We start from the raw sequence: 14,285 nt of genomic DNA, 5'->3' as shown, positions 1-14,285 counted from the left end.
AACCAGGAGTCCCTTCAAAGGAGCACATCTCCCGTGGGCAGTGTCTCCTGGGATGGTAGCTCATCCCAGGGCCCTCTCAATTAGGACCTGGAGTCTTCCTTCAGTGGCAAGGCAGCAGGACCAGGCTTCATCTCACCTGACACGCATGTCCATAGCCAAGGTGTCACTCGACTTCGGGTGCGGGAGCGGGTAGCCCTTGCTCTGCAGTGCCACGTAGCCCTCTGGGCTCCACACAGGGGGTGAGTCGATGGGGGTCACTTTTCTTTCTTGGAGTGGGGGCACACAGTTCTGATCCTCAGAGCGACAGCCTGTCCCATTGAGGGATTCTTGGGGCATCATGGGCTTCATCAGTCCTGAAGAAGGCAAAGACTGATCTACATCATCTCATTTAGAAAGCCCTGCTCCAATCTCAGGGTCAACCAAAGGCCCAAAGAAGTTAACAGTTACCCTGACTGTCATGTGGATACAGCACCCCACCCACCTACACATCATAGGGCTCTTAATCTTTCCTGACCTGAGGACCTCTGAAGGCACATAAGCATGCACCCTGCCTGGTTCAAAGACCTGTGAAGTCCAAGGAAGGGGGCAAGAAAAGCACATTTGTCAGATATAGGCTTGGTCCTTAACACTCACAGGACAGGGGATGAAGCCTTTCTATATAGGGCAGGGAGATACAACTGAGACACTGTTTAAAACAAAGACCCAAAAGGGCCACATCCTCAAAAGGCACATTAGATAGACACATGCGCTTTACTACTGGGAACAGACTGGTGGGTCTGTCTGGCCTGGACCAGAGCAGGGAAACAACTGTCCCCCTCCTAGGAATTCAGACTCTCATGCTTACTTTCATGGGGGTTTAAAGGACAAAGACTTCAGATTTCTACCTCCCCAAATGCTTTGCTAAGTCGAAGGTGCATGTTAGAATTTTCATGTAACCACTAACATATAGAAATGAAATGTAGAAGCAAAAGAAAAACAAGAATAGGACCAAGAAAAGGCAGGAATTAGAAGAAAAGGCATAGAAAGAGAAGAATAAGAATGGAATGCATGAAATATCATAGTTGGAATATCTAAATATAATAATCCCAATAAGGCTGGGCAGGGTGGCTCATGCCTGTAACCCCAGCACTTTGGGAGGCCAAGGCAGGCAGACCACTTGAGGTCAGGAGTTCAAGACCAGCCTGACCAACATAATGAAACCCCATCTCTACTAAAAATACAAAAAAATCAGCCAGGAATGGTGGCAGGTGCCTGTAATCTCAGCTACTCGGGAGGCTGAGGCAGGAGAAATGCTTGAACCCGGGAGGTGGAGGTTGCAGTGAGCAGAGATGGCGCCACTGCACTCCACCCTGGGTGACAGAGCAAGACTGTCTCAAAAAAAAAAAAAAAAAAAAAAAAGCTGGGCGTGGTGGTGGGCGCCTGTAATCCCAGCTACTTGGGAGGCTGAGGCAGGAGAATCGCTTGAACCCGGGAGGCAGAGGTTGCAGAGTTGAAATTGCACCACTGCACTCCAACCTGCACGACAGAGCAAGACTCTGTCTCAAATAATAATAATCATCATCATCCCAATAAATCTAAAAGGACCAACTTTTGCAATTAAAAGTCATAGACTTTCAGAGTGGTAAAGCTATACACATCTTGTAGATACAAAGATACACTCCCAAAAAATAAGGGCTCAAAGAGGCTAACAGTAAAAATTGGAACAAAAGACTTCAAATACTTATCAACAGAAAACTGGAATTATTATATTGCTATCAAAGTAGGCAATAAAGGTAGAAAGCACTATTAATGACAACAAAGATACTACATAAGGATAAAAGAACAGGATACAGAAATTCTAAACCTGTATGCCTCCAGAGCGACAAAGCAAAAACTGACAGGCTCCCAAAGAAGATTTGACAAATCCATAATCATAGTGGGACATTTTAAAACACCTTTTAGTAACTGGTCAAAGGGATAAAATCTTGCAATGATGAAGACATTTGCCAACACAATTAGCATGCTCAACGTAATAGACTATCTCCAACCAGAGAATACAGTCTTTTCAGGCAAATGTAGAATGTTAAAAAAGAATTGCCATGGAAGAGGCTGCAGAGAAAACCCAACAAATGTCAAGCAACCTAAGTCAGGAGTAGGTCAGCAAACTACAGGCATTAAACAAAACTCAGCCTGCTGCCAGTTTTTACAAGTAACGTTTTATGGAAAAACAACCATGTTCACTCAGTTACTATTGTTTATGGCCGTTTTTGTCCTACAACACCAAAACTGACTAGTTGATCAAGGCCTAAAAGACTTACTATCTGGTCATTAGTAGAAGTTTGCTGACCCCTGTATCACACAGACCATATTATCTGACCACAGAGCAACTACATTAGAAAGTAGTACCGCAAAGAGAATCTTAAAAGCCAGAAATTAATAAACTAAGCATATGATAATATTTTAAAGGAAATAAGAAAAAGCAGACATTATTAAAATAAAACCCAAATAAGACAGAGGAATGAAGAAGCCCAAATATTGATTTTAAAAAGGCACTAGACAAACCTTGGGAAAGACTAATCAAGGAAAAAAGAGACAGCACAAAGAACATTAAGAATGAGAAGAAGGACAAAATGACACAGCAGAAATCTAAAATTAATTAAAGCAATTTATGATACACGATCTTCATGACTTTCCCAACAAATCTTTATGACAGAACTATTACTGTACCTACACTTTGCAAGTGAGTACTTTGAAACTCAGACCAGTCGCGTACTTGACAAAGAGCCAGACCAAAATCCAGGTGTATCTGCTTAACTCGAGATGACACCCTTGACCACCACGCTATCCTGGGTGATACAGGTATGGACCATTAGACCACAGTGCTTACCTGAGGGATGCAGGGCGGAGGGGTAGAAGTCCACCGGGGTCCGAGTGGGTGTGATGCGTGGGTCCATGTAGGAAGGCATCATCATCCACCTGGGATCGAAGCCCAACATCTGGGGGTGGTGTGGGTAAAAGGTGCGCTGGGGGTGGGACGGCGGGGGGTACACCGGCTGCCAGTGCTGCATCTTGTACAGCTGCTCCTGTCCGCAGAGAGAGAGACTTGGTCAGGCTGGTGCGGCCGGGAACAGAGATACCACCCAACATACGCCCTTCCAGCTTTCCAGCAGGCAGCACAGAAAGCCCACCTAGAACAGAAGACCAAGGAGGGGAGGGATGGGCAACTGCTCAAGGGGAAGCCCCCAGTGTGTTACAGCTTGCAAGCTCAGGTCCCTGTCCAAGGCTGGTGGACAGCCATGCCATTATCACAGTGGAGGCTCATCTGTGCCTGTGCTACACGAGATAGGCTAGGTTTTCACCTAGATCAGACACTCCTGGAACCCACCAGCAGCCTCCCACAGAAATGTCTGGACGTTGGCCACTTCTCTCCTTGTCTGCAGCAACCACCTAAGGTTAATATACCAGCATCCCTTCCCTGCTCCCTCCTGGCCTCTTCAATCCATTTTCCATCCTTGACTAGGGTGATCTTTTCACACAGACACCCCATGCCCAATATGTCAACCCCTAGCTCAAAAGAGCCTTCAGTGGTTCTCCACCACTCTCTACCCAATGGCCTAAATCCTACGAGGCCACTCGTGACCTACGGGGTTAAGGTGAGGGTTGGGTCCCGTGTGACTTTGCCCAGTCTGCCTCTCTAGCTTTGCCTCGCACGACTGGCCCTCTACTTTCTGCTCCATATATCCCTGCCACCCACTTCAGGCCACGGGAACACACTAGGACCCCTAGGTAAGCGCCTCTTCCCTCCATCCCTAAACGCAGGTTTCCAGCTTAAACACGTCCTCCTCTAGAAAGCCTGTCATAACCCCCAGACGAGACCAGTTCTCCAGTTCTCTGCTCCCACAGAACGGCCAGTGCTCCTTTGTTGCACTCGCAGCAGCTGATGGATTTTACTGCTGGTAACCCTCACTGAACCCTAAGAGACTCCCTGTGCACTCTGGCCCACAGCACCACACTCGGGATACGGAACATTTGCACAAATGGGTAAACAAAGTATCAGTGAACTATTCCAAATCAAGGCCCTTGCCTGACTCAAGAGGGTTCATTTCAGACCCTGCTCTACCCCATCAGTGACCTCGGGTGCTAATTCCTAAAGGAACCCTGAATTGGCCTTGAGGCAGGACTCACTGCTGCATCACACTCTGAGGACGCCCAAGCGGCCTCCAGCACACACCCTTCCATTCCGGGCCGCAAACAAAAAGGTGGCCAACCCGCCTGGCAGTCTACAGCACATCCTGAGCTGATTTCCTGCACGGTTCTGTTGGCACCCCCAGTGCCTATTAAGAGCACTCAATAAATATAGCTCATCCATCAAGAGACTTGAGTCATTCACTCTCCCAGTCCACAGAGAAGGCCGTGGGCCTCCATCTCCCAGCTCCACCTCCTGTCTACACCCTAGGTCTCCAGGGAATATGACCAGACAGGCTGCCCTGGTGCTTTCAGACTTCCTTCTATTATTATTATTATTTTTTTTTTTTGAGATGGAGTCTCGCTCTGTCACCCAGGCTGGAGTGCAGTGGTGCAATCTCGGCTCACTGCAACCTCTACCTCCTAGGTTGAAGCGATTCTCCTGCCTCAGCCTCCTGAGTAGCTGGGATTACAGGTGTGCAGCACCACGCCTGGCTAATTTTTATATTTTTAGTAGAGATGGGGTTTCACCATGTTGGTCAGGCTGGTCTCAAACTCCTGACCTCAGGTGATCTGTCCACCTCCCAAAGTGCTGGGATTACAGGCGTGAGCCACCGTGCCTGGCAATTCCTTCTATTCTTAAGGAAGGACTTACCCATCACTTCCTCCACACCCCAAGGAGTTACCTAGAGCAATTGTCACTGCTAGGTTTGGCACAAGTAATTCCAGAGCTCTCCCCCATCAGTAATTCTATACCCCAAGAACATGAGTAACTGTGCAGTGCTCGCCTACACTCCCATGCTCTAAAATCACATTAAAGGCAGTCCCTGGAATGCTCCCAGGGGCCCAGAGGAGAGAAGAGGCTGAGAAGTTTAAAGGTAATTAAGTGAGATACTGGGAAAAGCCTTAAGTCCTTGGTTTGTTTCTCCACGGCACACACATTTTGAAATATTTTCAGTTAATATTAGTAATAATTTACTGCACACCTTGCTGTTTGGTGTGCACTAAGTAATGTCTATGTATCATCTCAGTTTCCCACCAAAATGCACTATTCCTTAGTACTGACTACTGTGTTCCCTTACTTATTACTACTCTAGTAGGCACGATTGCTGATGAGTGCTTCAAGACTATCAGGACTAGGAGAGATAAGTGGAATTACAACCGTTATCCACACAATCTTTAGGACAAAAAGTAGGTCCCTTTTAAAATTTATAAAAAAATGAAAGTTTTTTTAAAGTTTATAAAAAGCCAATAATGGTGACACCAATAAAACAGTTTATAGACGTTACGGCATGAAACGCTCTGCCATGCTGAAAGGCAGGTATTCATTCTTCCTGGTTTACACATGAAGAAATATGGGTGAGAGGGGCATAACTGACCCGTCCAGGGCCATGCACAACTAGTTCAGCAGCAACATCAGGAAGGGAGCTGTCCAACTTGAAACCTGCAAACCTACATCCGTAACCCAAAGGTGACGTGCCTCTCTCGGGCAGCTCTTCAAACAGCTCACAGGCCTCCCTTACACCTTGGGAGGACCCCAGGGTGGGACACACTGTCCTCTAAGGAACGTCCAAGGTGCACTGCTCTGAAATAAAACAACCAGCCTGCACACTAGAAAAATGGAGCTCACTGCATACAGCACTAAATAGGTTTCTTAACAATATTGGAAAACAAGGTCAATAAACCACAAGGGCTGTATTCATTCCCAGGGACCTCCACCACTCAGAGAAATAAATAATGGCCAGGGGCTGATCTACCAAGGTCACAAGTTTTGAGGTACAACTCCTGACGTCCCCACTGGTCTTGGGGGCACATAAGAGGTATTCTGACCTTTTTCTAAGTTGGAGGTGGGCATGGGGACGAGGAGAGAAAACATCTGCTCGGCACTCAGGCCTGTTTATCACAGGCTTTTACCATCTCATCTGTTTACCTGCTGTTGTTGCTGCTGCTGGCGCTGGAATCGGGGAGGAAGGGACTTCTGATACTTGAACTCATGTGCAGGGGACCCAGCCTCTCTGGCCTCTTCCTCACTGCTGTTGCTCTGTGCCACTGCTGGGGACGCTGTGGGTGCCTCTTCTGGGAACGTGGTGGGGGTCTCTTGGCCAGGGAGGAATTCTGGGGAGCCTAGAAAATATACCAGCAGAGAAATGACACAGTGAGCTCACAGAAGCTCGGCCAACCAAGTGTTTACAAGCAAGTACTTCTTTCTGTTGGCCCGTACGCTCCTCCACTGCTAGAACAGTCACACCCCTGAACCCTGGCCCTGTGCCAAATGCATCACGTACACAAGATCAGGGACTCCCCACAACACATGTGAGAAGGCTTCACCTGTTGTCACCTTACAGACTAGGACACTAAGGGTCAAGAGGTTAGATGACGTCCAGGGTCACACAGTCAGTGGCAGAGCTCAGAGATTTCAGGTGGAAGACGTTTTATTAAAAAGGACTAATAAGGCCAGGCACAGTGGCTCACACCTGTAATCCCAGCACTTTAGGAGGCTGAGGCGGGTGGATCACTTGAGGTCAGGAGTTCAAGACCAGCCTGGACAACATGGTGAAACCCCATCTCTATTGAAAGTACAAAAATTGGCCAGGTGCAGTGGCTCACACCTGTAATCCCAACACTTTGGGAGGCCGAGGCGGGTGGATCGTGAGGTCAGGAGACAGAGACCATCCTGGCTAACACAGTGAAACCCCATCTCTACTAAAAATACAAAAACTCAGCCAGGCGTGGTGGCGGGGGCCTGTAGTCCCAGCTACTCGGGAGGCTAAGGCAGGAGAATGGCGTGAACCCAGGAGGCGGAGCTTGCAGTGAGCCGAGATCGTGCCACTGCACTCCAGCCTGGGTGACAGAGTGAGACTCCGTCTAAAAAAAAAAAAAAAAAAGAGAAAAAGAAAGTACAAAAATTAGCCAGGCATGGTGGCGCATGCCTGTAATCCCAGCTATATGGCAGGTTGAGGTGAGAGAATCGCTTGAACCCAGGAGGCAGAGGTTGCAGTGAGATCACACCATTGCACTCCAGCCTAGGTGACGGAGCAAGACTCCATCTCCCAAAAAAAAAAAAAAAAAGGACTGATAGAGAACAGCCATGAACTCAGTGACAGCCCACATATCCAACATCTGAACAGCAGGAACTCAACATATGGAAATGTTGTATATGACCTTCCTGCTGGCAAGGATATAAAAGAAAAAACATTTTTTTAAAAAAGGAAAAAAACAAAAACAAGAGAAAGGCTGTGTGACCTGGGCACATTTTTCAGGCTCTCCTTGGCCATTTCTTCATCTGCAAATAAGAATAACTACCATGTGTTCACCAAGGGCTTCTGTGAGAATTAATTACAATAATATACTGAAAACAGAGCCTGACAGGCAGAAAATGCTCAGTGCAACTTCCCTATAAAAGTGGCACAGTCCTCACTCAACCTTTAATGAAAGGAGGGAAGAAGGAAAACTAGAAATGAGTTCCCTGGCCAGAAGAGGCACTAGAACTCTCTAACCCAAGAAGCTTTCAGAGCCTCAAACATCCCCTTGTCACTTAACAAGAGCTGATCTGAGTTTATTTAAGAAAATTACAAAGAAAACAGCTGATTAAATTCTTTAAAACTGCTCAAGAGACACTCTGCATTACAGAGCACTGCTTAATTACTCTTAAATAGGGCCACGTTGCCCAGGCAAAGTGGCTCATGCCTGTAATCTCAGCACTTTGGGAGGCCGAGCCAGGTGGATCACTTGAGGCCAGGAGTTCCAAACCAGCCTGGCCAACATGGCAAAACCCTGTCTCTACTAAAAATACAAAAATTAGCTGGGCGTCGTGGCATGCGCCTGTAATCCCAGCAGCTCGGGAGGCTGAGCCGGGAAAATCGCTTGAATCCGGCAGGCAGAGGTTGCAGTGAGCAGAGATCACACCACTCCAACCTTGGGTGACAGAAAGAGACTTCAAAAAAAAAAAAAAATAGGGCCACGTAATCCATTTCTTTTAAAATCAACACCAGGAAAAAATGTATTCTACCAAGCAAGTGGGCTTATTTTTATTCCATGTTAAAGGATCTGTGGTTTTATTAAAGTCCGGAGCACATGTGTCTTTGGTTAGGCAAGGATAGTGATGATAATAGTGACAATGATGAGTATCATCAGTGAGTAGATGCATGGTTTCAATGTCCCAGAAACTGGAGCGTGCTGTACACCCCTCTGCGTGCTGGCAGGTACATACTCATCCCATTTCACAGATGAAGAAGCAGGCTTCAGAGAGGTGAGGTGCTCACTAGCTAGTTTAACAAGTTCAGATGGGAGAAGGAAAAAGGGCTGAAAAACTACCTATTGGGTACTATGCTCACTACCTGGGTGACAGGATTGGTTCATACCTCAAACCTCAGCATCACACAATGTACCCCCTGAAACTAAAGTAAAAGTTGAAATTATAAAAAAAGTTCAAACAGGATCAGAACCCAGGCATTTGACCCAGGCCTATGCTCTTAATAACTGATGCTTCCCAATACGATCTCGTTGTAAGCCATAGGTTCTGCTAGCTAAGAAGGAAGGCAGTTGCAAGTAACAAGCCGAGGACAACAGGCCAGGGTTTCCAGTTGGTGGGAAGATGGCCCAGCTCTTACCTTTGCGGACAGCAGGGCCGTTTTCCTGGGGAGATGCCTTCTCAGCACTTGGAGACCGGGGCACTTCCTTCTCTGTCTGCTTCCGGGCCTCACCTGCCTTTCGTGCCTGCTTACACTTCTGGTCCAGCTGCTTGAGTTTGGCAGCACAGGCGGCCAGCCTCTCTTCCCGGGCTCGGCGCTCCTCTTCTTCCCGGCGCTTTCGGGCTCGCTCCACCGCCTCGGACATCTCTGACTGAATGAACTTCTGCCTCGGTGGGGGCTTGTCCTCCTTGTCCTCAATGGACTGTTGCCGGAACATGCTGCCCATTGAGGACTTCTGCCAAGAGAATGTCTCTGAGATAAAAGGCGGTGGGTCCCGGACCCGGGATACAGGGACCACTCCCACTTTGGGATCAGTTCTCCTCCCAAGATCCTCAAGCACCTTCAAGAGACAGCACAGGTGTGTGGCAGACAGAGCTGGGTTCGAATCCTGCTCTGGCCTCTGCTGTATGTGGAATGTGGTTTAGGCCAAGTGCCAACTCTCCACACCTCACTTCCTTGTTTTTAAAATGGGGACAACAAAGGAAGCTCTGAGGATTGTGAAGGTGAAAATCATGTTTGCAAAGCAACATGTGACCCACACGCGAGAAACACTCCCACCACTGCTGATGGGCATGCAAGCTAAGGGCCTCCAACGTTAAGAACCGGAACAGGAAACCACACACTGATCATTCCTGGGTCACGAAAACTGCTGCTCCTGCCCGCACAATACATAAACCCCTGGGTAGAAAGAGCCCTAGGAAAATGAAATTCACTGTCAGACATAAAGCTTCGAAGTGATCTTTATTAAGCATGTCGGCAGGGCGCGGTGGCTCACGCCTGTAATCCTAGCACTTTGGGAGGCCGAGGCGGGTGGATTACCTGAGGTCAGGAGTTCGAGACCAGCCTGGCCAACATGGTGAAACACCGTCTCTACTAAAAATACAAAAATTAGCTGGGCATGGTGGTGCGCACCTGTAGTCCCAGCTACTTGGGAAACTGAGGCAGGAGAATCGCTTGAACCTGGGAGGTAGAAGTTGCAGTGAGCTGAGACCGTGCCACTGCACTCCAGCCTGGGCAACAGAGCGAGACTCCATCTGGGGGGGAGAAAAAGGCATGTCTAGCCAGAAACAGTAGCTCATGCCTGTAATTCCTACACTTTGTGGGGGCCGATGTGGGGGACTGCAAGAGCCTAGGAGCTTGAGACCAGCCTGGGCAATATGGTGAGGCCCCGTATTTACCCCCCCAACCACCCCCCAAAAAAATATGAAAATTAGTTGGGCGTGAGCACATGCTTATGGTCCCAGCTACTGAGCTGAGGTGGAAAGGATCACTTGAGCCCAAGAGGCTGCAGTGAGCTGAGATCACATCACTGCACTCCAGCCAGGGGACAGAGCTAGACCTCATAAAAAAAAAAGAAAGAAAGAAAAAGAAAAAGAAAAAAGAAAAAAAAAGCATGCCTAAAAAAATCTCTTTTGGATATTTATCCGTTTCTGAGTTTCTTACTGGTTGCCAGTTACTGGACAACCAGAGTGCCAAAGACGAAGAGTGAAAAGCTCGACACTAGGACCCTTTGTCACTGGTCTGCAGGGGTCAAGGAGCATGCAGACCTAGCAACAGGACAAATGATGGACAGCTGTCACCTGAGCTCCAGCCACTGAAATTCTAATAAGATCTGAGTATCAGAAAAAGACAGAACTTCCTATTATGAATGCTAGTAACATAAATGTATACAGCTGTCAAAAATCAAACCAAAGAAACAGGATCTAGGCCTTTTCTTGTAGGTGAGTTATACTTCAGTAAAAGAAATATACAACAAACTTACTGTAGTCAAGGAGTTTCTAAAAATTAGTTTATCATAAGCCAGAGGTAAGTACTATAATCATAAGATTATAAACTTCCAATTTAGAGGCATGAAGGTACATTTTATATAATATCATCAGAACCGAAGCGTGCAGTTTCCTTTCACTTTGCCATCAAACCTGAGCGTCTATCCATACCTTTCTAATGGCTGTGTATTGATCAGTTCATGGCTCATACCAAAATCTGCCTAGCTGCCTTTATCCCATGGGATTCAATACACCACTGCACATAGCCTTCACGCCTAGCCCTGATTACTTCCTTCAGATAATTTCCTGGAAAGGAAATAATAGACTCAGAGGGCACAAGACCTTTGATGTGCCTTCCTAAAAGGCCCTGAAATTAGCGATCATTTTATAGACTAAACGTTCTGCAAAGCAATTTGAACTGAGACCTTTTTTTTTTTTTTTTAGACAGAGTCTCACTCTGTCGCCCAGGCTGGAGTGCAGTGGTGCAATCTCGGCTCACTGCAACCTCTGCTTCCCAGATTCAAGCGATTCTCCTGCCTCAGCCTCCTCCTGAGTAGCTGGGAATACAGGTGCGCGGCACCAAGCCTGGCTAATTTTTGTATTTTTAATAGAGATGGGGTTTCACCATGTTGGTCAGGCTGGCCTAGAACTTCTGACCTTGTGATCCACCGCCTTGGCCTCCCAAAGTACTGAGATTACAGGTGTGAGCCAATGCTCATTTTCTTAAAAATTGAGACCATTTTCTTAAAAATTCGGTCAGAAGAGGCTGGGTGCACTGGCTCACGCTTGTAATCCTAGTACTTTGGGAGGCCGAGGTGGGTTGATCACCTGAGGTCAGGAGTTCAAGACCAGCCGAGGCAACATGGTGAAACCCCATTTCTACTAAAAATACAAAAATTAGCTGGGTGTGGTGGCACATGCCTATAATCCCAGCTACTTGGGAGGCTGAGGCAGAAGGACTGCTTGAACCTGGAAGGTGGAAGTTGCAGTGAGCCAAGAGCACACCACTGCACTCCAGCATGGGTGACAAAGTGAGGCTCTGTCTCAAAAAAGAAAGAAAGAATGAAATTTGGTCAGAAGATGCCTTGGATACATAAATTTAGTAATATAGATTTCATCACTGTTGATGTTCAGTTAATTTACAGTGCTGTTATGAGTAGGTTAAAGTGAAACCGTTTGAATACTGATCAGCACTACTTCTTGACTGGTGAAAAGGAAAAAAAAAAAGGGAATACTGAGCAACCTCAACACGTGAATGAAAATGTGGATTAACTGCAGAAGAATTTCCAAGAGCAGTGGCATTGTGTCTATTTTGTTTCACTTCTGTATCTCTTGGACCCAGCACATATGTATGTACCTGGCATACAATAAATATTCAATAAGAAGACTGCAGCTAAGGGGCATTTTCATTTTATAAGAATGTGGAATAGGAGCCTTTCAATAGTAAAGAGCAGGCCGGGCACGGTGGCTCACACCTGTAATCCCAGTACTTTGGGAGGCCAAGGTGGGCAGATCAGGAGTTTGATACCAGCCTGGCCAACATGGCAAAACCCCGTCTCTACTAAAAATACAAAAGTTAGCCAGGCATGGTGGTGCACACCTGTAATCCTCCTACTCGGGAGGCTGAGGCCGGAGAATCGCTTGAACCCAGGAGGCAGAGGTTGCAGTGAGCCAAGATTGCACCACTGCACTCCAGCCTGGCAACAGAGTGAGACTCCGTCTCCAAAAACAAGTAATAACAAATAAATAGCAAAAAGCATTGAAAATAGCAGGCTTTACCAAGTGTATTCAAAGTCATGACTCTCCCTTCCCCAGCCCTCCCACTCCTCAACAGTCCAGTCCCAGAGTCACTAGGTGTGGCAATGCAAGCCAGGAGCCTGGTGCCAGGGAGTCCTGGCAGCTGACTGCACTCCAAATGATTAGAGCCCAGGCAAGGGGAGGAGGGCATGCACGTGGAGGTGTGGGGCTGGAGCCCAAGCTAGATGAGGGGGACATTCATAGGCACAGTTGGCCCAGCAGGGACATTCAGGGCATCCAGGAGTGGGGACAATGACATCTGAGTGGGCAAGGAGGGCATCTGTGCAAGGCAGAGAGTGTGGCAGCAGAAATGAGATTGGTCATACACAGGGAGACTGACCAAATAAGTATAAATACGAGGCACGATGAGAGACAGATTCTCACTGTCACAGAAAGGAGGTGCAAACATGCACTGGGAGGAAGTGGAATGAAGTCTGTGGAACTGGAGGTATCGATGAGAACACAGTTTCCAACGTGGACAGGTACAGAAATAATACAGGTATGAAAGTGTGTATTTGTGCACACACGCATACCTACACACATCCCCTGCAACTGTCCACTGAGGAGGCCCGGGAGCAGTGACACCCCAGCAGCAAGGAGCCTGCTGGGTCTCAGACACTGGTTTCTAAATATCATCCTTCGCTAAGAGGAACTAGGACTTCCTGGAGAAAGGGCAGATCCAGGACAAGACAGGTCATGCATCTGGGAAAGATGAAGGAAGGCCTCCAAAAAGGATGGGGAACAGGTAAAAAGGACACGCACTGGCCTGAAGGAACTACCAATGGCCAACTAGGTGAGAGTAGGTTACCACCCACTGATGTAAATAAATGAGTAAACTAAAAGCTTGATCAAAAAAGAGATGTTCAGTCTCAAAGTTTCTCCCAACAAAATTCTTATCAACTACAAATAGGGAAAAGAGTAATTCTACAGCATAAAACCTGGCAGGCACCCCGTTAATCAAGAGACCGAAGTGCACGCAGCCAGAGGGGGACAGGATGAAGTCATGGTTGCCTTGGTGGGATGAAAGGAGAAAAGTCAGGTCATGCCTGAAGATCCCTGCCAAGGATGGAAACCGTGGACTTCTTCACAAGAAAGATGATGATAAACCCAATTTGAGGGGCATTCCACTGGCTTGTAATCTTCCAAAGCCTCAAAGTCATGAAAGTGAAGGAAAGGCTGAGGAACTGATCCAGACTAAAGAAGGCTAGAGGTGTGTGATTCTGAACTGGATTATTTCGAGTAAGGACATTAATGGGACAACTGGTAAAAGCTGAATGGAGCCTGCAGATTAAACGACAATCAATTATCAAGGCTAATTTCCTGAAAGTCACTGTAGTTACCTGGGTGGAATGTCTCCATCTTGGTAGGAAACAAGTACTACAGTGTAAAGAGTCTCATCAAGTTGTCAACTTACTGTTCAATCAGTTTAGAAAAAATATCGTTTGTAATGTACTTCCAATATTTCTATCACTTTGAGGCTGTTTTAATCATTTCTTTGGCTTTTTTTTTTTCTTTTGGAGATAGGGTTTCACTGTGTTGGCCAGGATGGTCTTGAACTCCTGGTCTCAAACGATCCCCCTGCCTCAGCCTTGCAAATTGTGTGAGCCACCATGCCCGGCTGTTTCAATTTTTTTTAATTAAAACAAGAGGACAAACGCAGTGGCTCATGCCTATAATCTCAGCACTTTGGGAGGCTAAGGTAGGAGGATCCCTTGAGCCCAGGAACTCAAGACCAGCCTGGGCAACATAGTAAGACCTTGTCTCTACAAAAAATGAATGAAATGAGCCAGGTGTGGCAGCACACCAGTAGTCCCAGCTACTCAGGAGGCTGAGGTGGGAGGATTGCTTGAGGGTGGGAGGCAAAGGA

The 14,285-nt window shown here is 47.2% G+C and overlaps 1 protein-coding gene across 14 annotated transcripts in view; it reads right to left on the bottom strand.

The window, feature by feature from the left end:
• The window catches only part of PRRC2B (proline rich coiled-coil 2B), a 132,616-nt gene that overhangs the window by 26,664 nt on the left and 91,667 nt on the right, over positions 1-14,285 (bottom strand). For 13 of the 14 annotated variants that reach the window (XM_058446072.1, XM_032165456.2, XM_032165455.2 and 10 more), the window contains exons 12-15: positions 8,775-9,090; positions 6,095-6,288; positions 2,867-3,062; positions 137-353 (exon numbers count right to left, since the gene is read on the bottom strand). In XM_058446072.1, coding sequence (XP_058302055.1) covers positions 137-353; positions 2,867-3,062; positions 6,095-6,288; positions 8,775-9,090 — 923 coding nt within the window. The remainder of the gene's footprint in view (positions 1-136; positions 354-2,866; positions 3,063-6,094; positions 6,289-8,774; positions 9,091-14,285) is intronic. The other variant, XM_032165454.2, reaches the window with a different exon arrangement.

This window comes from Hylobates moloch, unplaced genomic scaffold (genome assembly GCF_009828535.3).
Source record: "Hylobates moloch isolate HMO894 unplaced genomic scaffold, HMol_V3 SCAFFOLD_10, whole genome shotgun sequence".
In the NCBI taxonomy this organism is placed as follows: Eukaryota; Metazoa; Chordata; class Mammalia; order Primates; family Hylobatidae; genus Hylobates; species Hylobates moloch.
This window is presented reverse-complemented; position numbering and strand designations above follow the sequence as displayed.